Source organism: Somniosus microcephalus, chromosome 3 (genome assembly GCF_052327205.1).
Source record: "Somniosus microcephalus isolate GS21.2 chromosome 3, FLI_Smic_1.0, whole genome shotgun sequence".
Taxonomy (NCBI): domain Eukaryota; kingdom Metazoa; phylum Chordata; class Chondrichthyes; order Squaliformes; family Somniosidae; genus Somniosus; species Somniosus microcephalus.
Window position 1 is genome coordinate 12,187,220 of NC_140989.1, and position 25,107 is coordinate 12,212,326.

The 25,107-nt window shown below is 51.6% G+C and overlaps 2 protein-coding genes across 4 annotated transcripts in view; one reads left to right on the forward strand and one right to left on the reverse strand.

The window, feature by feature from the left end:
- Positions 1 to 2,986: 2,986 nt before the first annotated feature.
- On the reverse strand, positions 2,987 to 21,068 carry LOC147120858 (uncharacterized). Its single transcript, XM_085979208.1, has 3 exons — positions 20,528 to 21,068; positions 5,785 to 5,855; positions 2,987 to 5,021 (listed from the first exon to the last, which is right to left on the reverse strand). Exons 1-3 carry the CDS (start codon positions 20,562 to 20,564, stop codon positions 4,683 to 4,685), a joined length of 447 nt encoding a protein of 148 aa, XP_085835334.1. The 5' UTR covers positions 20,565 to 21,068; the 3' UTR covers positions 2,987 to 4,682.
- A 189-nt stretch (positions 21,069 to 21,257) lies between these two features.
- Positions 21,258 to 25,107, forward strand: part of phactr2 (phosphatase and actin regulator 2) — a 203,460-nt gene continuing 199,610 nt past the window's right edge. For all 3 annotated transcript variants that reach the window (XM_085979209.1, XM_085979212.1, XM_085979210.1), the window contains exon 1: positions 21,258 to 21,669. In XM_085979209.1, coding sequence (XP_085835335.1) covers positions 21,627 to 21,669 — 43 coding nt within the window. In that variant the 5' untranslated portion in view covers positions 21,258 to 21,626. The remainder of the gene's footprint in view (positions 21,670 to 25,107) is intronic.

The following is a 25,107-nucleotide window of genomic DNA, read 5'->3' on the forward strand; positions in this document are numbered from 1 at the left end:
ATTTTTAAAGTACAATCGATTAATATATGTTACAGGAGACAAATTAAACTTCAGGTTTTGATGTTAAAATGTGGTGGCGGAATGGCTGTGCAGAGCGACAGATGGATTTGAATGATACAATGGAATGATCACAATGTTGTAAATGTTCTTAATGTTCAATAAATAATATATATTAAAAAAAGTGGGCAGCACCCTCGCCTCCGGGTTATAAGGTCATGGGTTCAAGCCCCACTCCAGAAACCTGAGCACAACAATCTAGGCTGACACTCCAGTGCAGTACTGAGGGAGTGCTGCACTGTCGGAGGTGCCGTCTTTCAGATGAGACATTAAACCGAGGCCCCGTCTGCTCTCTCAGGTGGACATAAAAGATCCCACGGTACTATTTTGAAGGCAGATTATTATCTGAATGGCAATAGGTTGGGAGAAGGGGAAGTGCAACGAGACCTGGGTGTCCTTGTGCACCAGTTGCTGAAGGTAAGCAGGCGGTTAAGAAGGCAAATGGTATGTTGGCCTTCGTAGCGAGAGGGTTTGAGTACAGGAACAAGGATGTCTTGCTGCAGCTGTACAGGGCCTTGGTGAGACCACATCTTGAGTATTGTGTGCAGTTTTGGTCGCCTTATCTGAGGAAGGATGTTCTTGCCATGGAAGGAGTGCAGCAAAGATTCACCAGACTGATACCTGGGATGGCAGGAATGATGTATGAGGAGAGATTGGGTCGATTGGGCTTATACTCGCTAGAGTTTAGAAGAATGAGAGGGGATCTCATTGAAACTTATAAAATTCTGACAGAACTGGACAGACTAGATGCAGGAAGGATGTTCCCGATGGTCGGGGAGTCCAGAACCAGGGGACACAGTCTAAGGATAAGGGGTAGGCCATTTAGAACAGAGATGAGGAGGGATTTCTTCACCCAGAGAGTGGTGAACCTGTGGAATTCTCTACCACAGAAGGCAGTTGAGGCCAATTCATTAAATATATTCAAGAAGGAGTTAGATATATTTCTTAAGGCTAAAGGGATCAAGGGGTATGGGGAGAAAGCAGGGACCGGATACTGAATTTGGATGATCAGCCATGATCGCATTGAATGGCGGAGCAGGCTCGAGGGGCTGAATGGCCTACTCCTGCTCCTATCTTCTATGTTTCTATGTAAGGAGAGCAGGGGAGTTCTCCCCGGTGTCCTGGCCAATATTTAACTCTCAATCAATATCACTAAAACAGATTATCTGGTCATTATCACAATTCTGTTTGTGGGAGCCTGCTGTGCACGAGTTGGCTACCGTGTTCCCTGCATTACAACAGTAACCACACTTCAAAAAGTACTTCATTGGCTGTGAAGCGCTTTGCGACGTCTGGTGATCATGAAAGGCGCTGTAGAAATGTAAGTCTTTTTTTCTTTTTGGGGGTGAGACTCATTGCCTGAGTAACATAGAGGGCGCTTTACTCTGCACCTACAATACTGTATCTACAATGCTGCCCCTGCACTGGCAGTGCTCATAATAATGTGTTCCATTCCCACGCACTGACATCCTTCCCCTTGATGAGCTTAGCTTTTTGGGCTGTATACTGTGACACTGCATGTCACGGCCAGAATGGAGATGATTGGGTAACTCCCCCGTCAGTCACACGCTGCTGGTATCCTGTAACTATCCTCCACTCACTGCATTTTGCTGGAGAAATAATCCTGCTTTTATCGGGAGACGTTGCTGTAGTTTTGTTCATGAGTTCTGTTTGCTGTAGTTCGTACAGGCTCTGTTTAAATAGACTCTGAGTAAATAGAGTTTGAGTAAATAGGGGAACGGTAGCATAGCGGTTATGTTACTGGACTAGTAATCCAGAGGCCTGGACTAATCATCTGATCTAGTACATGAGTTCAAATCCCAACATGGCAACTGGGGAATTTAATTTCAGTTAATTAAGTAAATCTGGAATAAAAGGCTAGTAATGGTTAAACTACCGGGTTGTCATAAAAACCCACCTGGTTCACTAATGTCATTTAGGGAAGGAAATTTGCCGTCTATATGAGCAATGTGGTTGACTCTTAACTGCCCTCTGAAATGGCCGAGCAAGCCACTCAGTTGTAACAAACCGCTACAAAGAAGTATACTAAGAATAAAATCAGACGGACCACCCGGCATCGACCTAGGCACCGGACATGACAAAGACCCAAGCCCAGTCAACACTGCAAAGTCCTCCTCACTAACATCTCCCACCGGCAGGACAGACCTACCAGCGGTGGGGGCACAGTGCTATACAGTCGGGAGGGAGTGGCCCTGGGAGCCCTGAGCATTGAGTCCGGACCCCATGAAGCCTCATGGCTTTAGGTCAAGCATGGGAAAGGAAACCTCCTGCTGATTACCACCTACCACCCTCTCTCAGCTGATGAATAAATACTCCGCCATGTTGAACACCACTTGGAAGAAGCACAGAATGTACTCTGGGTGGGGGACTTCAATGTCCATCACCAAGAGTGGCTCGGTAGCACCACTACTGTCCGAGTCCTGAAGGACACAGCTGCCAGTCTGGGCCTGTGACAGGTGGTGAGTGAACCAACACGAGGGAAAAACCTACTTGACCTCATCCTCAACAATCTACCTGTCGCAGATGCATCTGGCCATGATAGCAGTGACCACCACACAGTTCTTGTGGAGACGAAGTCCCATCTTCACACTGAGGATTCCCTCCATCATGTTGTGTGCTAAATGGGATAGATTCAGAACAGATCTAGCAGCTCAAAACTGGGCATCCATGAGGCGCTGTGGGCCATCAGCAGCAGCAGAATTATATCCCACCACAATCTGTAATCTCATGGCCCGGCATATCCCTCACTCTACCATTACCATCAAGCCAGGGGACCAACCCTGGTTCAATGAAGAGTGTAGAAGAGCATGCCAGGTGCAGCACCAGGATTACCTAAAAATGAGATGCCTGCCTGGGTGTTGTGTCCGTGTATAATAAGACACAGACTGCAGGAGAACGGTACAACAGGTGTTTACTAAACGTGGCTCACACTGGAACTGATCTGTACAGATTACTACTCAGTGCTATATACAGGTGTGGTCACTGCCGGTACTGCAGTATACATGAGCTGTAAAAGATAGTTCCCCCCTTAAAGGTATATACATTACAATTCCTCCCCTTTTAGATTGACCGTACCATAACACTCATTTAACAATTAACTATCAAACTAATTACAATTAACACTTTTAACATGCAACATTAGCTGAAAATAGTCTATTTATATATTCAGTCTTTGGGGAGGCTTCCTGATCCTTTCTGGATAGCGCCTTTCCCGAGTGTCTTGCTCTTGGTGCGGAGGCGATTCTGGCCCCCTGTCGTCGGTTGGTTCATCAGCTTCCGATGTTACTGTTACTGGGGTAGATGCGACCTGTACGTCGGGTTCATCACCAGGTACGTATGGGCGAGGCATGGGGTTGACTTGTTCCTGTGACTCTAGGATCTGGTCAGCATGGCGTCTCACGATGCTCTCCCCAACGTCCACTGTGTACATTAGTGGGCCCTGCCGTGTGCTTATCGTTGCCATTTTTCTGCCATTTTTCTGTTCGGTAGTTGCGGGCCAAGACTGGTTGCCCTACATTGAAGCTCCTTGTTGGCTTCTCATGGATGTGCTGGAATTGCTTACTCTCAACATCTCTTCGTACGTTTGGTCTGAGCAAATCCAGGCGAGATCTTAACCTTCGGTTAAAGAACATCATGGCTGGGGCCTGGTTGGTGACTGCATGTGTCGCATTCCGGTAGGCGAACAGGAAATTGTCCACCTTGTGCTGCAGCAGAATGTTGTCATTGTACATAGCCTTTATTGCCTTCTTAAAGGTTTGTACGAACCTCTCAGCCAATCCATTTGTGGCTGGATGATACGGGGCGGATGTGTAATGCCTTACCCCATTCTTTTTCAAGAACCTCCGGAACTCTTCGGACACAAACTGTGGTCCGTTGTCGGGGCAAATCTGTTCTAGCAAGCCATTCCTGGCAAAAATGGTCCGTAGGACTGCAATAGTTTTCTCCATGGTGGTGGAGGACATTTTGATGACCTCAGGCCATTTCGAGTGCGCATCCACGGCTATTAAAAACATTGAGTCCATGAATGGACCAGCAAAATCAATATGCACCCATTGCCATGGAGATGAGGGCCACTCCCATGGGTGTAGAGGGGCCTGTGGTGGTGCATTTTGGACTTTCTGGCATCTTGAGCAGCTCTTAGTCAGGTCCTCGATTTGTTTATCGATTCCCAGCCACCACACATAAGCCCTGGTTAGGCTTTTCATTTATACCCCTCCCAGATGACCCTCATGAAGCTCATTGAGCACTCTATCCCTTAACTTGGGTGGAATTACCACTCGGGATCCACACATCAAGGTCCCCCGGTGTAAAGTCCGCGCCTCAATAATACACGGACTTCGGGAGAACAGTTTAACAGGTACTTTACTTGAACAGGAGGCACCATCAGACTGAAATACAGAAGCCTGCTAGGGCCTTTTATACAGGGGTGGTCACTGCCGGTACTGCAGTCTAAGACCAGTTATTCCCTTAAAGGTACATACACAACAATTCCTCCCCTTTTAGATAAACAGTACATAACATTCATTTAACAACTAAATAATAACTAATTACAATTACAATTTTCTCGGTACTATATACATCGACTGAAATATTCATTTATAAGTTCAGTCTTTGAGGAGGCTTCCTGATCCTGACTGGATAACGCCTTTCTCGAGTATTTCCGCAGCTCCCCGTGCTGCTGCTTCGTAGGATACTGCCATGCTGAAAGCCTGTTCTAACGTCAGGTCCTTTTTTGAAAGTAATCGTTTCTGGGTTCCTTCACTCTGGAGCCCGCAGACAAACTTATCCCGTAAGATGTCTGCCAGTCCTGCTCTGAACTGGCAGTGCTTCGATAACTTGCGTAGTTCCGTAAGATAGTCAGCATTGCTCTCATCTTTGTGCTGGTTTCTTTTATGGAACTTGAATCTTTCTGCTATCAGCAGTGGTGTAGGGCTTAGGTGTTCCTGTAAGATATGAACAATCCCCTCAAAACTTTTCTCCATTGGTTTAGCTGGGGTAATTAAATTCTGCAATAGGCTGTACGCACTCGCACCCATCAGATTTAATAATACCGACGCCCTCTTTCCATCGGCCACCTCATTTGCCTTGCAGTACACTTCAATTCTTTCCACATACGTGGTCCAGTCTTCTACCTCGTTGTCGAAAGCAGTGATACTGCCACTTTTCGGCATCTAGGGTGACTTAAAATGGCGCCTCCCGCGCTTTTGCTTCTTCCCCAATGGAATAAAATGGCGCCTCCCACGCTTTTGCTTCTTCCCCTTGCTGCCACGCTGCTCCTAGTGTTCTACGGGGTAATGGCGGCGACCTGCAGCTTCAGCGCATCTCGCTTTCCTTCCCCCCATTCAGTTTCTCTCCGCTGCCCTGTTCTTGAGCACCGACCGTGCCCTGTGCGCTCCACCCGCTCTCTCTCTTGTTTTCTTTTCCCGGTGACGCTGCGCGGCCCGTTTTGTAGAGCCGCTCGATCGAGCTTGAGCCCGCCGCAGTCCGGAAGGGTCAGCGCGCTACCTGCTACCAGCACGACTTGCTGGAACACCTTAACTGCACAGCTCTCCACAGTCTCTCCCGCAATTCCCCGAACACCGATGAATTCTTTGGGCGGTTGCCCTCGGTCGACGCCCATTGCTCAGACTACGACCTTCCCGAACCCTCCTCTCAGGGCGAGATCCCCGTGAGATGTTGCCACACTGCCGGTGAGTTCGTACTTACTCTTCGCCACTGTAAAGTCCACGCCTCAATAATACACGGACTTCGGGAGAACAGTTTAACGGGTTGGGAACCTGAGAAGGGAGACAGAGGAAAGGGAAACAAGGATAAAAGCAAAAGATAGGAAGGAGAAAAACAAAAGTGGCAGTCAGAGAAATCAACGGTTTAAATCAAACATGGCCACAGTAAATAATAATTCTAATAGGTCTAAGAGCGTTAAAAAAACAAGCCTGAAGGCTTTGTGTCTTAATGCAAGGAGCATTTGTAATAAGGTGGATGAATTGGCTGCGCAAATAGAAGTAAACAAATACGATTTGGTTGGGATTACGGAAACGTGGCTCAAGGAAGGCCAGGACTGGGAACTCAACATCCAGGGGTATTCGATATTCAGGAAAGATAGGCAAAAAGGAAAGGGAGGTGGGGTAGCATTACCGTTAAAGAAGGGATTAACACAATTGTAATGAAGGATATTAGCTCTGATGAGGTGGAATCTGTATGGGTAGAACTGAGAAATACTAAGGGGAAAAAAACGTTAGTGGGAGTGGTTTATAGACCTCCAAACAGTAAGGCAGAGGTTGGGGATGGCATTCAAAGAGAAACTAAAGAAGCGTGCAATAAGGGCACAGCAGTCATCATGGGTGACTTTAATCTACATATAGATTGGGCCAACCAAATGAGTAACAATACTGTGGAGGAGGAATTCCTGGAGTGTTTACGGGATGGTTTCCTGCACCAATATGTCGAGGAACCAACCAGAGATCAGGCCATCTTAGACTGGGTATTATGTAACGAGAAAGGATTAATTAGCAATCTTGTTGTAAGAGGCCCCTTGGGTCGGAGCAATCATAATATGATCAAATTCTTCATTAAGATGGAGAATGAAGTAGTTGACTCGGAGACTAGGGTCCTCAATTTAAATAAAGGAAACTATGATGGTCTGAGGAGTGAGTTGGGTAGGATTGATTGGGGAATGGCACTCAAAGGGTTGACGGTGGATAGGCAATGGCAAACATTCAAAGACCGAATGGATGAACTACAGAATTTGTTCATCCTAGTTTGGCATAAAAATAAAACAAAAAAGATGACCCAACCGTGGCTAACAAGGGAAATTAGGGATAGCATAAGGTCCAAGGAGAGGGCATATAAATTGGCCAGAAAAAGCAATAACCCTGAGGATTGGGAGCAGTTTAGGATTCAACAAAGGAGGACAAAGGGATTAATTAAGAAAGGGAAAATAGAATATGAGAGTAAGCTTGCAGAGAACATAAAAACTGACTGTAAAAGCTTTTATAGATATGTGAAGAGAAAAAGATTGGTGAAGTCAAGCGTAGGTCCCTTGCAGTCAGAATCGGGGGAATTTATAATGGGGAACAAAGAAATGGCAGACCAACTGAATACATATTTTGGTTCTGTCTTCACAAAGGAGGACACAAATAACCTCCCAGAGATGCCAGGGAACATAGGGTCTGATGAAAGGGTGGAACTGAAAGAAATCAGTATTTGTAGGGAAATGGTGTTAGGAAAATTGATGGGACTGAAGGCCGATGAATCCCCAGGGCCTGATAATCTACATCCCAGGGTACTTAAGGAAGTGGCCCTAGAAATAGTAGATGCATTGCTGGTCATCTTCCAGAACTCGATAGACTCTGCAACGGTACCCATGGATTGGCGGGTAGCTAATGTTACCCCACTATTCAAAAAAGGTGGTAGAGAAAAGGCAGGGAATTATAGACCGGTAAGCTTGACATCGGTAGTGGGGAAAATTCTAGAGTCCATTATAAAAGATGTAATAGCAGAGCACCTGGAAAGCAGTGACTGGATCGGACAAAGTCAACATGGATTTACAAAAGGTAAATCATGCTTGACTAATCTACTGGAATTTTTTGAGGGTGTAACTGGTAAAATAGATAAGGGAGAACCAGTGGATGTGGTGTATTTGGACTTTCAGAAGGCTTTCGATAAGGTCCCGCATAAGAGATTAGCGTGCAAAATTAAGGCACATGGGATTGGGGGCAAGGTATTGACTTGGATAGAGAACTGGTTGGCGGACAGAAAGCAAAGAGTTGGAATAAACGGGTCGTTTTCCAAGTGGCAGGCAGTGACTAGTGGGGTACCGCAAGGATCGGTCCTAGGACCCCAGCTGTTCACAATATATATTAATGATCTGGATGAGGGAATTGGATGTAATATCTCCAAATTTGCAGATGACACAAAGCTGGGGGGGGGGAGGGTATGCTGTGAGGAGGATGTTGTGAAACTCCAGCACGATTTGGACAGGTTGGGTGATTGGGCAGAAACATGGCAAATGCACTATAATGTGGATAAAGGTGAGGTTATCCACTTTGGTGGCAAAAACAGGAAGGCAGATTATTATTTGAATGGTAATAGTTTGGGAGAAGGGGAAGTGCAAAGAGACCTGGGTGTTCTTGTACACCAGTCGCTGAAGGTAAGCATGCAGGTGCAGCAGGCGGTTAAGAAGGCCTTCGTAGCAAGAGGGTTCGAGTACAAGAACAAGGATGTCTTGCTACAGTTGTACAGGGCCTTGGTGAGACCACACCTTGAGTATTGTGTGCAGTTTTGTTCGCCTTACCTGAGGAAGGACGTTCTTGCCATGGAAGGAGTGCAGCGAAGATTCACCAGGCTGATATCTGGGATGGCAGGAATGACGTATGAGGAGAGATTGGGTCGATTGGGCTTATACTCACTGGAGTTTAGAAGATTGAGAGGGGATCTCATCGAAACCTATAAAATTCTGTCAGGCCTGGACAGACTAGATGCAGGAAGGATGTTTCTGATGGCCGGGGAGTCCAGAACCAGGGGTCATAGTCTAAGGATAAGGGGTAAGCCATTTAGGACTGAAATGAGGAGGAATTTCTTCACCCAGAGAGTGGTGAACCTGTGGAATTCTCTGCCACAGAGGGAGGTGGAGGCCAGTTCATTAAATATATTCAAGAAAGAGTTGGATATATTTCTTAAGGCTAAAGGGATCAAGGGATATGGGGAGAAGGCACGGACCGGGTACTGAATTTGGATGATCAGCCATGATCTCATTGAATGGCGGAGCAGGCTCGAAGGGCCGAATGGCCTACTCCTGCTCCTATCTTCTATGTATCTATGTACTTTACTTGAACAGGAGGCAACGCCAGACTGAAATACAGAAGCCTGCTAGGGCCTTTTATACAGGGGTGGTCACTGCCGGTACTGCAGTCTAAGACCAGTTATTCCCTTAAAGGTACATACACAACACCCGGCACACTGACAGCTGTTCTCTCCTTGTCGAGAATGCTGGCAACAGTGAGTCGACATGTGCTGGCCATCCCTTCACCGTCAAATCATATACCCAAGACAGTGTCGGTTCATTTCGGGTTTCCTTTTCGATACAAGCGTTAGTTACCGGTAGGTGTTCAACTATAGTCGAATGGAATACTTCGACAGGATCCACTGCTGGTGCTTCCTTCGCAGTAGGCAGTGGCAGGCGTGATAGCCCATCAGCATTTCCATGCTGTTTCGTACCCTTATATTCAATCTCATTGTGGTGTGCCCCTAGAAAAAGTGACCATCTTTGTAGTCGTTGCGCAGTCATCATCGGAATGCCCTTCTTCGGATTAAAAATGGAGACAAGAGGCTGGTGATCAGTCAGCAAGGTGAATTTCTGCCCGTGCAGATAGTGATTGAACGTTTTCACTCCCCACACTAGGCTGAGGGCCTCCCTGTCAATCTGGGCGTAGTTACGCTCGGCTGAGGTTAGTGATCGTGACGCAAAGGCTATTGGCCTCTCTGAGCCGTCTGAGAATTTGTGCGACAGCACCGCTCCAATACCGTAGGGTGACGCATCACATGCCAACCGAATTGGTAATGCTGGGTTGTAACGGGCCAATACCTCTTTCGATGTGATTAGTGTTTTGTTCTTCTGGAAAACTCGTCTACATTCGTCACTCCACTTCCATGGCACCCCAGTTTGCAGTAGGGTGTTCAGTGGGTGTAGTATTGAGGACAAATTTGGCAAGAACTTATGGTAGTAGATTACCAGCCGGAGGAACGACCTCAGTTGTGACACATTTTCCGGTGCTGGAGCCTTGACTACTGCCTCAATCTTCTCTGGGGACTTATGTAACCCCTCTTTATCGATAACGTGGCCACAATACGAGATCTGTTTTCTAAAAAACTCGCATTTGGGGCGGTTCGCTCGGAGCCCATATTCGTGCAATCTAGTGAGCACCTGCTCCAGGTTGGCAAGGTGATCACTGTCATTTTCGCCTGTGTCCTGGATGTCGTCCAAATAACACTGGGTCCCTGGGATCCCTTGCAGGACTTGTTCCATTGCCCTCTGCCAAATAGCCAGAGCTGATGCTACCCCGAATACCAGCCGGTTGTATTGGTAGAGACTTTTATGGGTATTGATTGTGAGGTATTTTTTTGATGCTTCTTCTACCTCCGTTTGCAGATACGCCTGGACCAGATCAACCTTAGTGAAGCATTTCCCTCCAGATAGCGAGGCGAAAATATCTTCAATCCGCGGAAGTGGATATTGTACGGTGTGAAGGACCGGGTTCACTGTTACCTTAAAGTCCCCACAGATGCGAACCTTCCTTGGTTCCCCAGGCGTGCTGCTCAACGACTTTTTCATCACAGGGACGATGGGAGTAGCCCACTCGCTCCAGTCTACCTTGGACAGTACACCTGAACGTTCCAGACTCTCCAGCTCTGCTTCGACGGATGGGCGGATTGCATAAGGTACCGGTCTGGCCTTAAAAAATTTTGGGCTTGCGTTTTCTTCAATTTTAATCGTCGCTGTTATGCCTTTTAGTGTTCCGAGTCCTTGCTGGAACACTTCTTTCGCGTCAGTTAGGATCTTTGACAGTCGCCCAGGTGTGACATCGTCATCCTTTTTGTCAGCCACAGTCAGTGCCTGTATGGAATGCCAATCCAGTTGTATTTTCCGGATCCATTCACATCCCAGTAATGGTGGTCCTCCATCTTGCAATACATACAGGTCTAGTTTTGGTGTTTCCTTACCGTTATATATAACGGTCACCCTTATTTTTCCTTTGGGGTAGACTTTTTGCCCCGTGTACGTCTTCAAAATAATTTTTGTGTCTCTCAAGGGTATGTGTGAGAATAGCCGCTCATAGTCCCGTCGGTTTATGACTGTTAGGCTGATCCTGTGTCCAATTCCATCTTTACCTGGACTCCTGCTATCTTGAGAGTGACCCAAATGGTTCGGTGATCCTCCATTGTGATCACATTATGTAGTTTCAGACAACTCAGTTCCCTGCTTTCGGAGTCGTTATCACTCTTTTGTTCGTCTGAACTATTCTCCGTCATCTTATGTACCTTCTTGTACTTTCCTTTGGTAGGTTTCTTATTGCTGGTTTTCTTTCCCGACCTGCAGACTCGTGCTATGTGTCCTACTTTTCCACACTGTCTGCACACTTTGTCTTTGAACCAGCAATCATTCTGGTCGTGTGTTGTTCTGCCGCAGCGATAGCACTTCTCTGTTCCATATGACATTTCGTTTGTGCCATATTCTTGCGGTCTCTGTTGTATCTCTGCAGCGCCCCGTGCTGCTGCTTCATATGATACCGCAATGCTGAAAGCCTTTTCCAGCGTAAGGTCCTTTTCAGATAAAAGCCGTTTCTGGGTTCCTTCACTTTGAAGCCCACACACAAACTTGTCCCTTAAGGTATCTGCCAGTCCCGCTCCAAACTGGCAGTGTTTCGATAGTTTGCGCAGTTCTGTTAAATAATCAGCATTGCTTTCATCCTTATGCTGGTTCCGTTTGTGAAACTTGAATCTTTCTGCTATCAGCAGCGGTGTGGGACTTAAATGTTCCTGTAGTATCGTTACTATGTCTTCAAAACTCTTTTCCATTGGCTTCGTTGGGGTTACTAGATTTTGTAATAAACCATACGTCTTTGCACCCATTAAATTTAACAATACCGACGCTTTCTTGTCATCTGACACCTCATTTGCCTTGCAGTATACCTCTATTCGTTCGACATATGTAGTCCAATCTTCGACTTCATTGTCAAATGCGGTGATACTGCCACTCTTCGGCATTTTGGGTGTGGTTTAAAATGGTGTCTCCCAATGGCTTAAAATGGCATCTCCCGCGCTTTCCTTCCTCCCCCGCTGCTGCCAACGCCGCTCCTGGCTGTTCTCATGGCAATGGCGGCGCCCTGTAGGTTTCGCGCACTTCTCCTGCGCTGCTACCAACGCCGCTCTCGGCGGTCCTTGTGGCAATGGCGGCGCCTCGCGGGTTTCTGTGCGTCTCTCTCTCCCTCTCTTCGACGCTGCTCAGCCCCTGAACACCGGCTGTGCCCTGTGCGCTCTGCCCTCTCTCTCTCTCCCCCGTCGACACTGCTCGGCCCTTTGCTGTGCCGCTCGGTCGGGCTTTAGCCCGCCGCTGTCCGGGAAGGGTCTGCGCACTACCTGTTGCCAGCCCGTTTCGCTGGACCACCTCGACTGGAAAGCCAAGCCTGGCTCTCGACAGCCTCCCCCGCAATTCTCGAGTCTCTACTGGATGACTGGGCGGTTGCCCGTGGTCGACGCCCGAGTCTCTGGCCTTGACCTCCAATCCACTGATCTCCAGGAATGAATCCCCGGGAGGTGATGCAGAGTTGCAGGTAGGTTCGAACTTGCCTTGTCGCCAATGATGTGTCCGTGTATAATAAGACACAGACTGCAGGAGAACGGTACAACAGGTGTTTACTAAACGTGGCTCACACTGGAACTGATCTGTACAGATTACTACTCAGTGCTATATACAGGTGTGGTCACTGCCGGTACTGCAGTATACATGAGCTGTAAAAGATAGTTCCCCCCTTAAAGCTATATACATTACACTGGGGAAGCTACAACACAGGACTACATGCATGCTAAACAGTGGAAGCAGCATGTTATAGACAGAGCTAAGTGATCCCACAATCAACGGATCAGATCAAAGCTCTGCAGTCCTGCCACATCCAGTCGTGAATGGTGGTGGACCATTAAACAACCAACAGGAGGTGGAGGCTCCATGAACATCCCCATCCTCAATGATGGTGGAGCCCAGCACGTGAGTGCAAAAGACAAGGCTGAACGCTTACAACCATCTTCAACCAGAAGTGCCGAGTGGATGATCCATATCAGCCTCCTCCTGAGGTCCCCACCATCACAGAAGCCAATTTTCAGCAAATTCGATTCACTCCACGTGATATTAAGAAATGGCTGAGCACACTGGATACAGCAAAGGCTATAGGCCCCGACAACATCCTGGCTATCGTGCTGAAGACTTGTGCTCCAGAACTAGCCGCGCCTCTAGCCAAGCTGTTCCAATACAGCTACAATACTGGCATCTATCCGACAATGTGGAAAACTGCCCAGGTATGTCCTGTCGACAAAAAGCAGGACAAATCCAATCCGGCCAATTAATGCCCCATCAGTCTACTCGCAATCATCAGCAAAGTGATGGAAGGTGTCATCGACAGTGCTATCAAGCGGCACTCACTCACCGATAACCTGCTCACTGATGCCCAGTTTGGGTTCCGTCAGGACCAATCGGCTCCAGACCTCATTACAGCCTTGGTCCAAACATGGACAAAAGAGCTTAATTCCAGAGGTGAGGTGAGAGTGACTGCCCTTGACATCAAGGCAGCATTTGACCGAGTGTGGCATCAAGGAGCCCTAGTAAAACTGAAGTCAATGGGAATTAGGGGGAAAATTCTCCACTGGTTGGTGTCATACCTAGCACAAAGGAAGATGGTTGTGGTTGTTGGAGGCCAATCATCTCAGCCCCAGGACATTGCTGCAGGAGCTCCTCAGGGCAGTGTCCTAGGCCCAACCATCTTCAGCTGCTTCATCAATGACCTTCCCTCCATCATAAGGTCAGATATGGGGATGTTCATTGATGACTGCACAGTGTTCAGTGCCATTCACAACTCCTCAGATAATGAAGCAGTCTATGCCCGCATGCAACAAGACCTGGATGACATTCAGACTTGGGCTGATAAGTGGCAGGTAACATTCGCGCCACACAAGTGCTAGGCAATGACCATCTACAGCAAGAGAGTGTATAACCACCTCCCCATGACATTTCATGGCATTACCATTGCCGAATCCCCCACCATCAACATCCTGAGGGTCACCATTGATCAGAATCTTAACTGGACCAGCCGCATAAATACTGTGGCAACAAGAGCAGGTCAGAGGCTGGGTATTCTGCGGCGAGTGTCTCATCTCCTGACTCCCCAAAGTCTTTCCACCATCTACAAGGCACAAGTGAGGAGCGTGATGGCATACTCTCCACTTGCCTAGATGAGTGCAGCTCCAACAACACTCAAGAAGCTCAATACCATTCCTTCATCGCCGCTGGGTCAAAATCCTGGAACTCCCTCCCTAACAGCACTGTGGGAGCACCTTCACCACACGGACTGCAGCGGTTCAAGAAGGCAGCTCACCACCACCTTCTCAAAGGCAATTAGGGATGGGCAATAAATGCTGGCCTTGTCAGTGACGCCCAGATCCCAGGAATTAAGAAAAAGACTCTCAGTAAATGGACTCTGTATGTTATAAACCCTGCTGGAAGTCCCATGCCTCTCCATCTCATTGACCAACACAGTGGTGTCAATCTTCACTCCCTTTATTTCAGGATGGAAGGGGAAAGATGGATCAGACTCCTTCAGCCTATTTTTGAGCTCTTCCTTTTCTATAGTTGGGATCAATTCCCACCGAGCAGCTACTTTGTGGGATTACAGTTGACTGCCAGTGATGTGTGGCCCATTGTGCCAAATGTTTTTCCATTATCATTTTAATCTGGATCAGTTAAATATGTTTACTGGCTTTAGTGATTTTCTTTCATGTTGAACTCGGAGTCTCTGACTTGCTGCACTCCTCATCGTCAGCTGCCTGACAGTCTTTGGGACTGGAAACTCTTTGTGCTATTTCACTGTGAATTGGCATTGCGACGAGCTTGTGCAGTAAATGGCAGATAACATTTTACGCAGAGGAGTGTGAACTGCTGCATTTTGGAAGGGAGAATGAGGGCAGGCAACCTAAACCAAATGGTACAACTTTAAATTGGGTGCAGCAATAGAGAGACCTGTGGAGTGCACATACTTAAATCTTTGAAGGTGGCAAACAAGTCAGAGAATGACACAGCACAGAAGGAGGCCATTCGGACCATCGTACCTGTGACGGCTCTTTGACAGTGCTCTCCAATTAGTCCTACTCCCGCCCTCTCTTTCCCCATAGCCCTGCAAATGTTCCCTGTGAAAAGTCAATAAAGCTGAATTTTAAAAAGCTTTTAAAATCAGCTTCATAAATAGAGGTACAGAGTACAAAATCAAAGTTACGCTCCACCTTTATAAAACACTGGTTAGGCCTCAGCTGAATAACTGAGTCCAGTTCTGGGCAGCACACTTTAGGAAGGATGTCACGGCCTTGGAGATCACATCGGCCATGAGTTACTTGACTTGGCACCCACCTCTTGTGTGATGTGATCTCTGCCCCAGCCGGGAAGGTGTGTAGCGAATCACCGAAGAATGAAAGCTAATCTCATGGACACGGATAAAATTAAGAATATAACAACATCAAAATTAGGAGCAGGAGTAGGCCATTCGGCCCATCGAGTCCCTCGAGCCTGCTCCACCGTTCAATAACATCATGGCTGATTTTCTACCTCAACTCCACTTTTCCGCAATTGATTCCCCTAGAGTCCAGAATTCTTACAGGGCTTGCCGGGGTGGATGCAGGGAGGATGTTTCCCCTGGCTGGAGAGTCTAGAACCAGGGGTCACAGTCTCAGAATAAGGGGTCGGCCATTTAAGGCTGAGATGAGGAGGAATTTCTTCACTCAGAGGGTGGTGAATCTTTGGAATTCTCTGCCCCAGAGGGCTGTGGAGGCTCAGTCGTTGAGTATATTCAAGGCAGAGATCGATAGAGTTTTGGATATTAAGGGAATCAAGGGATACGGAGATCAGGCGGGAAAGTGGAGATGAGGTTGAAGATCAGCCATGATCTTATTGAATGGTGAAGCAGGCTCGAGGGGCCGAATGGCCGACTCCTGCTCTTATTTCTCCTGTTCTTATCTACGAGCCAGCAACTAGTTCCAACGGTCAGCTAATCTCTGGGAAAAGGACCATCTAACATCTCCATCTTATAGTTCCACGCTTGTGTAAGCTGAAGCATTTAATGAATGCACCAATAAAGATGTCCGGGGGTGGGGGAATGGGAAGGGGAAGGGAGGGGACCCTTGATTTTGGGTTTCCAACACTCCCGGAATGACCGGGAGTTTCCCGGATTCGGGGGTTCCACCTCTTCCCCACCCTCGATCTCCCCAGTCCCCCTCCCTCGCTCTCCCCAGTCCCCCTCCCTCGCTCTCCCCAGTCCCTCCACCCTCGCTATCCCCTCTCCCTCCACCCTCGCTCTCCCCTCTCCCTCCACCCTCGCTCTCCCCTCTCCCTCCACCCTCGCTCTCCCCCTCTCCCCCCACCCTCGCTCTCCCCTCCCCCACCCTCGCTCTCCCCCTCTCCCTCCACCCTCGCTCGCCCCTCTCCCTCCACCCTCGCTCTCCCCTCTCCCTCCACCCACGCTCTCCCCTCTCCCTCCACCCTCGCTCTCCCCTCTCCCCCACCCTCGCTCTCGCCTCTCCCCCCACCCTCGCTCTCCCCTCTCCCCCCACCCTCGCACTCCCCTCTCCCACCCTCGCTCTCCCCTCTCCCCCCACCCTCGCTCTCCCCTCCCCCACCCTCGCTCTCCCCCTCTCCCTCCACCCTCGCTCTCCCCTCACCCCCACCCTCGCTCTCCCCTCTCCCCCCGCCCTCGCTCTCCCCTCTCCCACCGCCCTCGCTCTCCCCTCTCCCCACCCTCGCTCTCCCCTCCCCCACCCTCGCTCTCCCCTCTCCCTCCACCCTCGCTCTCCCCTCTCCCCCTCCCTCGCTCTCCCCTCTCCCCCCGCCCTCGCTCTCCCCTCTCCCCCACCCTCGCTCTCCCCTCTCCCCCTCCCTCGCTCTCCCCAGTCCCCCCACCCTCGCTCTCCCCTCTCCCTCCACCCTCGCTCTCCCCTCTCCCTCCACCCTCCCTCTCCCCTCGCCCCCTCCCTCGCTCTCCCCAGTCCCCTCACCCTCGCTCTCCCCTCTCCCTCCACCCTCGCTCTCCCCTCTCCCTCCACCCTCGCTCTCCCCTCTCCCTCCACCCTCGCTCTCCCCTCTCCCTCCACCCTCCCTCTCCCCTCTCCCCCTCCCTCGCTCTCCCCAGTCCCCCCACCCTCGCTCTCCCCTCTCGCTCCACCCTCGCTCTCCCCTCTCCCTCCACCCTCGCTCTCCCCTCTCCCTCCACCCTCGCTCTCCCCTCTCCCCCGCCCTCGCTCTCCCCTCTCCCCCCACCCTCGCTCTCCCCTCTCCCCCCACCCTCGCTCTCCCCTCTCCCCCCACCCTCGCTCTCCCCTCTCCCTCCACCCTCGCTCTCCCCTCTCCCTCCACCCTCGCTCTCCCCTCTCCCTCCACCCTCATGCTCCCCATCCCTCCACCCTCGCTCTCCCCTCTCCCTCCACCCTCGCTCTCCCCTCTCCCTCCACCCTCGCTCTCCCCTCTCCCTCCACCCTCACTCTGCCCTCTCCCTCCACCCTCACTCTCCCCTCTCCCTCCACCCTCGCTCTCCCCTCTCCCTCCACCCTCGCTCTCCCCATCCCTCCACCCTCGCTCTCCCTTCGCCCTCGCTCTCCCCTCTTCCCCACCCTCGCTCTCCCCTCTACCTCCGCCCTCGCTCTCCCCTCTTCCCCACCCTCGCTCTCCCCTCTCCCTCCACCCTCGCTCTCCCCTCTCCCCCCGCCCTCGCTCTCCCCTCTTCCCCACCCTCGCTCTCCCCCTCTACCTCCGCCCTCGCTCTCCCCTCTTCCCCACCCTCACTCTTCCCTCTCCCCCCACCCTCCCTCTGCCCTCTCCCCCCACCCTTGCTCTCCCCTCTCCCCCGCCCTCGCTCTCCCCTCTCCCCCACCCTCGCTCTCCCCTCTCCCCCCACCCTCGCTCTCCCCCTCTCCCTCCACCCTCGCTCTCCCCTCTCCCTCCACCCTCGCTCTCCCCTCTCCCTCCGCCCTCGCTCTCCCCTATCCCCCGCCCTCGCTCTCCCCTCTCCCTCCACCCTCGCTCTCCCCTATCCCCCGCCCTCGCTCTCCCCTCTCCCTCCACCCTCGCTCTCCCCTCTCCCTCCGCCCTCGCTCTCCCCTATCCCCCGCCCTCGCTCTCCCCTCTCCCTCCACCCTCGCTCTCCCCTCTCCCCCCGCCCTCGCTCTCACCTCTCCCCCACCCTCGCTCTCCCCTATCCCCCGCCCTCGCTCTCCCCTCTCCCACCGCCCTCGCTCTCCCCTATCCCCCGCCCTCGCTCTCCCCTCTCCCTCCACCCTCGCTCTCCCCTCTCCCCCCACCCTCGCTCTCCCCTCTCTCCCGCCCTCGCTCTCCCCTCTCCCCCGCCCTCGCTCTCCCCTCTCCCCCCGCCCTCGCTCTCCCCCTCTCCCCCGCCCTCGCTCTCCCCTCTCCCCCTCCCTCGCTCTCCCCTCTCCCTCCACCCTCGCTCTCCCCTCTCCCCCACCCTCGCTCTCCCCTATCCCCCGCCCTCGCTCTCCCCTCTCCCCCGCCCTCACTCTCCCCTCTCCCCCGCCCTCGCTCTCCCCTCTCCCCCTCCCTCGCTCTCCCCTATCCCCCGCCCTCGCTCTCCCCTCTCCCTCCACCCTCGCTCTCCCCTCTCCTCCCACCCTCGCTCTCCCCTCTCCCCCACCCTCGCTCTCCCCTCTCCCCCACCCTCGCTCTCCCCTCTCCCTCCACCCTCACTCTCCCCTCTACCCCTGCCCTCACTCGCCCTCTCCCCCTCCTCGCTCTCCCCTCTCCCCCCACCCTCGCTCTCCCCTCTTCCCCCACCCTCACTCTCCCCTCTCCCCTCCTCGCTCTCCCCTCTCCCCCTCCTCGCTCTACCCTCCCCCACCCTCGCTCTCCCCTCTCCCCCCACCCTCACTCTCCCCTCTCCCCCTCCTCACTCTCCCCTCTCCCCCTCCTCGCTCTCCCCTCTCCCCACCCTCGCTCTCCCCTCTCCCCCCACCCTCACTCTCCCCTCTCCCGCTCCTCACTCTCCCCTCTCCCCCTCCTCGCTCTCCCCTCTGCCCTCACCCTCACTGTCCCCTCTCCCCCTCCTCGCTCTCCCCTCTCCCCCGCCCTCACTCTCCCCTCTCCCCCTCTTCACTCTCCCCTCTCCCCACCCTCGCTCTCCGTTCTCTCCACCCTCGCTCTCCCCTCCCCCACCCTCACTCTCCCCCCTCCCCTCTCCCTCCACCCTCGCTCTCCCCTCTCCCCCCACCCTCACTCTCCCCTCTCCCCCCACCCTCACTCTCCCCTCTCCCCCGCCCTCGCCCTCCCCTCTTACGCTGCTCACGGGGGGATCCCTGGTTCTGGGAACTTGGTGCACAACAACTGCTGTTGCGAAACCGCGAGCAAAAAATACCCGACCTCTATATGGTAAATGCAATAACATTTGTAGATGCCACATGATCAGATGTCGTGTGATCAGATGTCATGTGGTCAGCATGTCACACCATCAAACCTCCAAGAATGCCTCCAGCCAGAGCTGTCGACCCTACTGGACAAGGCTGCCATCCTTCAGTAGCGAGTGGCGGTCGGGCCCATGGCCACTGAGTGGGGAGAAGGAAATCGTCACTAGGCAGCTGTTTTGCACATTCCTGACATCCTGGTCTAGAAATTCTGCCGCGCAACGCCTGATATTCTGGCACTGAATGGGCTCCTAAGCCTCCACTGTGGCGGACACGAGGCGCACATGTATTACAAGCTGGAAGTCCGCTGCCCGCTATATTTGTTGGGCAAAAAATAGGCATCCATGGCCCGCGCCTGACTGAGAACCCTTCTGCAATATCGGCTTTCCCTGAGGCAGCCTGGGCCAGCGGCAGTCAGGAAAACCAGGCTAACCTGCCGCTTGCTAGGCTGCAGCCAACAAGGCAAGTTCCTCCTGAGCTCATGTTCAAAGCACATAGGCCGCTGCTTGGAACCACCGACCAGCACCTCCCCGCCACTGATCGGCACCTCGCCACCGCCCCCCCCACCCCCGCCATCAACCAGCTCCATTCATAGAAACATGACACAGAAACATAGAAGATAGGAGCAGGAGTAGGCCATTCGGCCCCTCGAGCCTGCTCCGCCATTCAATGAGATCATGGCTGATCATCCAAATTCAGTACCCTGTCCCTGCTTTCTCCCCATATCCCTTGATCCCTTTAGTCTTAAGAAATATATCCAACTCCTTCTTGAATATATTTAATGAATTGGCCTCAACTACCTTCTGTGGTAGAGAATTCCACAGATTCACCACTCTCTGGGTGAAGAAATTCCTCCTCATCTCTGTCCTAAATGGCTTACCCCTTATCCTTAGACTGTGACCCCTGGTTCTGGACTCCCCCGCCATCGGGAACATCCTTCCTGCATCTAGTCTGTCCAGTCCTGTTAGAATTTTATAAGTTTCAATGAGATCCCCTCTCATTCTTCTAAACTCTAGCGAGTATAAGCCTAATCGACCCAATCTCTCTTCATACATCATTCCTGCCATCCCAGGTAACAGTATTCCCCCCCAATCGGTACCACTCCTGCCCAACTTATCCCAACTTCTGCCCTCTCCGATCCCTGCCCACCGCTACCCTCCCTCCCGACCCGATCGCTTACCCTCCCAGTTAACCCCAATCGCCCTCCCCTCCCCCGTCCCCTTTAAGCACTTACCTGTGGGCCTCTGCTGGCCTGATCTTCCATTCCTCATTGCCAGCTCGGTGATGTTGAGGCCGGAGCTCCAATATCGGGTGTTCCTCTGGCCAGTCCTTTCAGGCACAGGGGCTGATCCCAGGCCTCTGTCACGGGGCCGGAGTGGCAGGCAGTCTGGGCTCTGGCGTTGGGGGGGCTTTAGTGAACCCCACAGGGTGATTTAAAAAAAACAAGTAGCGCAAATAAATGTTTAACAGACCCCCCCATTTTTTAAATGCTTTGAAAAGAAGGGGAATAGAGATTCTTTTTAAAAGGCTGTGAGACTCAATTGTGAAATGAGACCGACTGTTCCCCTCGCCCTCGTCCCTCAAGCTGCCCGATAATGCCCAGTTACCCCGTGCTGAATTTATTCCCTTTTCCCCTCCTCCCCAAAAAAACACCCAGGCCAAAAGAAGGCTGCCCCCGCCCCGGATTTGAAAAACTTTTTCCTTTAATGAAAATCTGCATTTTTACATTTATTTTTACGTGTAGGGCTCTTTTTTAAAATAAATGATTTCTACTACCTCTGCTCTCCACCCCCCGCCCCCCAGCCACTCCCTCCCCCACAGCCCCCTACACTCCCCACGCCTTCAAGTTCATTTCCCCTGTGGGGCGCGAGAGGGATACAAATCCACAGAGAGAATTTGCTTTCCAATAAACCCTGTACCAGCTTGGGACTCCCTCCCCGTGCCCTCTGACCCCTTCCGAGTTAATCTGCATAAAGGAATGACAAGCATTCTAACTGAGCAGGAACAGAAGGGGCTGGAGACTGAAGCAAAAAGGACTGGGTGTGCGATCGAGAGAGAGAGAGCGAAAGAGAGAGAGAGAGAGAGGGAGAGGAGAGAGAGGCTGGAGACGGGAAAGTTTTCAATCAGTAGTTGAGTGAGTGAGTGTGTGTGTGTGTGAGTGCGTGTTTTGTGTGGGAACGTCAAAGTCCTCTCTGCAGTGAAGAACGTGAAATGATCTCGTGGTGTCCTGACTGGTGGAGGAGCCGAGGCTGTGGAGCGTCTGGGACTGTTCTGACGATTTGTTGACTTCATGCGAAAGAGGATAAAAAGGCTCCTGTGGAAGCAGGAAGACAATGGGGCAGACCTCAGTGTCGAGCCTCACTGAGCCTGCAAGCGGTGAGTAAAAGTGCAGCCACCCTCTCTTGGTTCAGCCGTGACTGAGGGAAGTTTGAATGGAGTTACGGACTTTCTTTTAAAAAAAAAACTAATTTAGTTTTCTCCTAAAAGTTAGTTAAAACTGTGATCCTTATGTAAAAAAAAAACAGCTAACCAAATAACAGAAATTAATTACTTGAGGTGGTTTTAAAGTTGCTTTGCATATTCTACCTTGAAGACATCCTGTTGATTTTCTGTGCTGTTCATCTCTGTCCTGTTTTGCTTATCTACATTTACACCCGCCCCCCCCGCCGCCCCCGTACTTATTGTGCTGAATGTGCACATTGATGTTTAACCCTTACTCTGCTGAATATCCCAAAATCCGTCCAGCTGGAGCCGTAGCTTTACGTCAGACACCTGTCGCCTGGACTGGAGGGTATCTTTACTATTCAGAGACTCTTTCCTTGAGGGTGCACCAATCTGTTGATGCCGATTGCCTCTCCTCCTCTTCCTTTACAACTCCCGTAACGTTCCATGGTGTGAAACTGGGACCGAAAAGGTGAGCGTGTTGCGTTGGAGACACGCAATGGCACCGTGATCCTCTGCCGCTCCGTCCGGATGAGACGGGGCAGCGGTCGAGGGAAATCACAGACCGAGTTGTTCCCAGTGAGGAGGAGGAGTGGGGGGGGGGGATGGTGATGGGAAAGGGGGAGGGGGCGCGGTGGTGGCGACGGCTGTGCTGGTTTACACCTCCTATCATCGGTTTGGGAGCAACATCACTGGAGGTCGGGAGTGGGCTGCCTCCCCTAGAACATAGGGACAGGAGGAGGCCATTCAGCCCCTCGAGCCTGTTCCACCATTCAATGAGATCAAGGCTGATCTGTACCTTAGCTCCGGCTACCCGCCTGGGTTCCGTAGCCCTTAATACCCTTGCCCAACAAAAATAACCTGGGCTAGCGGGCTTCTGTACCTAGCGGGAGGTTTTAATGATAAAGAGAGAAGAGTTTCAACATTCAGCAGGGAATCTTTATTCAAAAAAGCAAAATAATATGGATGCTGGAAATCTGAAATAAAAACAGGAAATGCTGGAAACACCCAGCAGGTCAGGCAGCATCTGTGGAGAGAAACAGGAGTTAATGTTTCAGGTCGCTGATCTTTCGTCAGGAATCTTAATGACCCTGAAGAGGAGGCAACAAACAATGGTTACAGTGGTTGGGGTAGGACAGGAAGCAACACGGAGTGGGGGCAACGGTTACAGTGGTTGGGGGAGGGCAGGAGGCAACACGGAGTGAGAGCAATGGTTACAGTGTTTGGGGGAGGACAGGAGGCAACACAGAGTGAGGGCAATGGTTACAGTGGTTGGGGGAGGGCAGGAGGCAACACGGAGTGGGGGCAACGGTTACAGTGGTTGGGGGAGGGCAGGAGGCAACACGGAGTGGGGGCAACGGTTACAGTGGTTGGGGTAGGACAGGAGGCAACACGGAGTGGGGGCAACAGTTACAGTGGTTGGGGTAGGACAGGAAGCAACACGGAGTGGGGGCAATGGTTACAGTTGTTGGGGTAGGACAGGAAGCAACACAGAGTGGGGGCAACGGTTACAGTGGTTGGGGTAGGACAGGAAGCAACACGGAGTGGGGGCAACGGTTACAGTGGTTGGGGGAAGGCAGGAGGCAACACGGAGTGGGGGCAATGGTTACAGTGGTTGGGGGAGGGCAGGAGGCAACACAGAGTGGGGGCAACGGTTACAGTGGTTGGGGGAGGACAGGAGGCAACACGGAGTGGGGGCAATGGTTACAGTGGTTGGGGGAGGACAGGAGGCAACACAGAGTGGGGGCAATGGTTACAGTGGTTGGGGGAGGACAGGAGGCAACACGGAGTGAGGGCAACGGTTACAGTGGTTGGGGGAGGACAGGTGGCAACACGGAGTGAGGGCAAAAGGATATCAAATGTAAAGGGCTGAAGGGCCTTCTTCAGCCAATCGCATCTTGTGACTTGAGGTGCTGGTTTGAGTCATCGGATAAGTCTTGCCATGGGGAGTGAGTGTCTCCCTGGCGATGGAACGTTTATATGTCTCTAAGAGAATCGTGCGTCACCTGGGGATTTAACGTAAAGCAGGAAGGGGAGGCTCTAGTTACGGACAGCAATTCCAAGTAAGTGTAAACATAAACATAGAAACATAGAAGATAGGAGCAGGAGTAGGCCATTCGGCCCTTCGAGCCTGCTCCGCCATTCAACGAGATCATGGCTGATCATCCAAACCCTAGCACCCGGTCCCTACACCGACAGCCATCCCACCTAAGCCCTATCCCCATAACCCCGTAACCCCACGTATTTAATCCCCCCTAACACTAAGGGCCAATTTTTTTTATCATGGCCAATCAACCTAGCCCGCACATCTTTGGATGGAGGAGCTGCCATTCAAATGATTATATGGAAAGGGAAATTCTAATGATCTGGGGGGTTTTTGTCTCCTGGCTGGCCTCCCACATTCCACCCTACATACACTTGAGGTCATCCAAAACTCAGCTGCCCGTGCCCTAACTCACACCAAGTCCCGTTCGCCCATCACCCCTGTGCTCGCTGACCTACATTGGCTCCCGGTTAAGCAACGCCTCGATTTCAAAATTCTCATCCTTGTTTTCAAATCTCTCCATGGCCCTCGCCCCTCCCTATCTCTGTAATCTCCTCCAGCCCCACAACCCCCCGAGATATCTGCGCTCCTCTAATTCTGCCCTCTTGAGTATCCCTGATTTTAATCGCTCCACCATTGGTGGCCGTGCCTTCTGTTGTCTGGGCCCGAAGCTCTGGAATTCCCTGCCTAAACCTGTCCGCCTCTCTTCCCTCCTTTAAGACGCTCCTTAAAATCTGCCTCTCTCAGCAAACTTTTGGTCACCGGGCCTAATTTCTTATGTGGCTCAGTGTGAATTTTTTGTCGTGTAACACTCCCGTGAAACGCCTTGGGATGTTTTACTACATTAAAGGTGCTGTGTAAATACAAATGAGAGGGTGCAGAGGAGATTTACCACAATGGTTCTGGGGATGGGGGATCTTAGCTACAAGGACAGGTTGGAGAATCTGGATTTGTTTGCATTTGAGCAAAGGAGGTTGAGGGGTGATTTGATAGAGGTGTACAAGATTATGACAGGTTTGGATAGGCTAGACGGGGAAAGGCTGTTCCCACTAGTTGATGGTACAAGGACTAGGGGACACAGATTGAAGGTTTTGAGCAAGAGATACGGGGGGAACGTGAGGAAAAACTTTTTTACGCAGCGAGTGGTGAGGACCTGGAACTCGCTGCCGACGGAAGTGGTGGAAGCGGAGACACTTGATGTTTTCAAGGGGAGACTGGATAGGCACTTGAGGGAAATAAACTTGCAGGGTTACGGGGATAGGGCTTGGGTGGGATGGCTGTCAGTGTAGGGACCGGGTGCTAGGGTTTGGATGATCAGACATAATCTC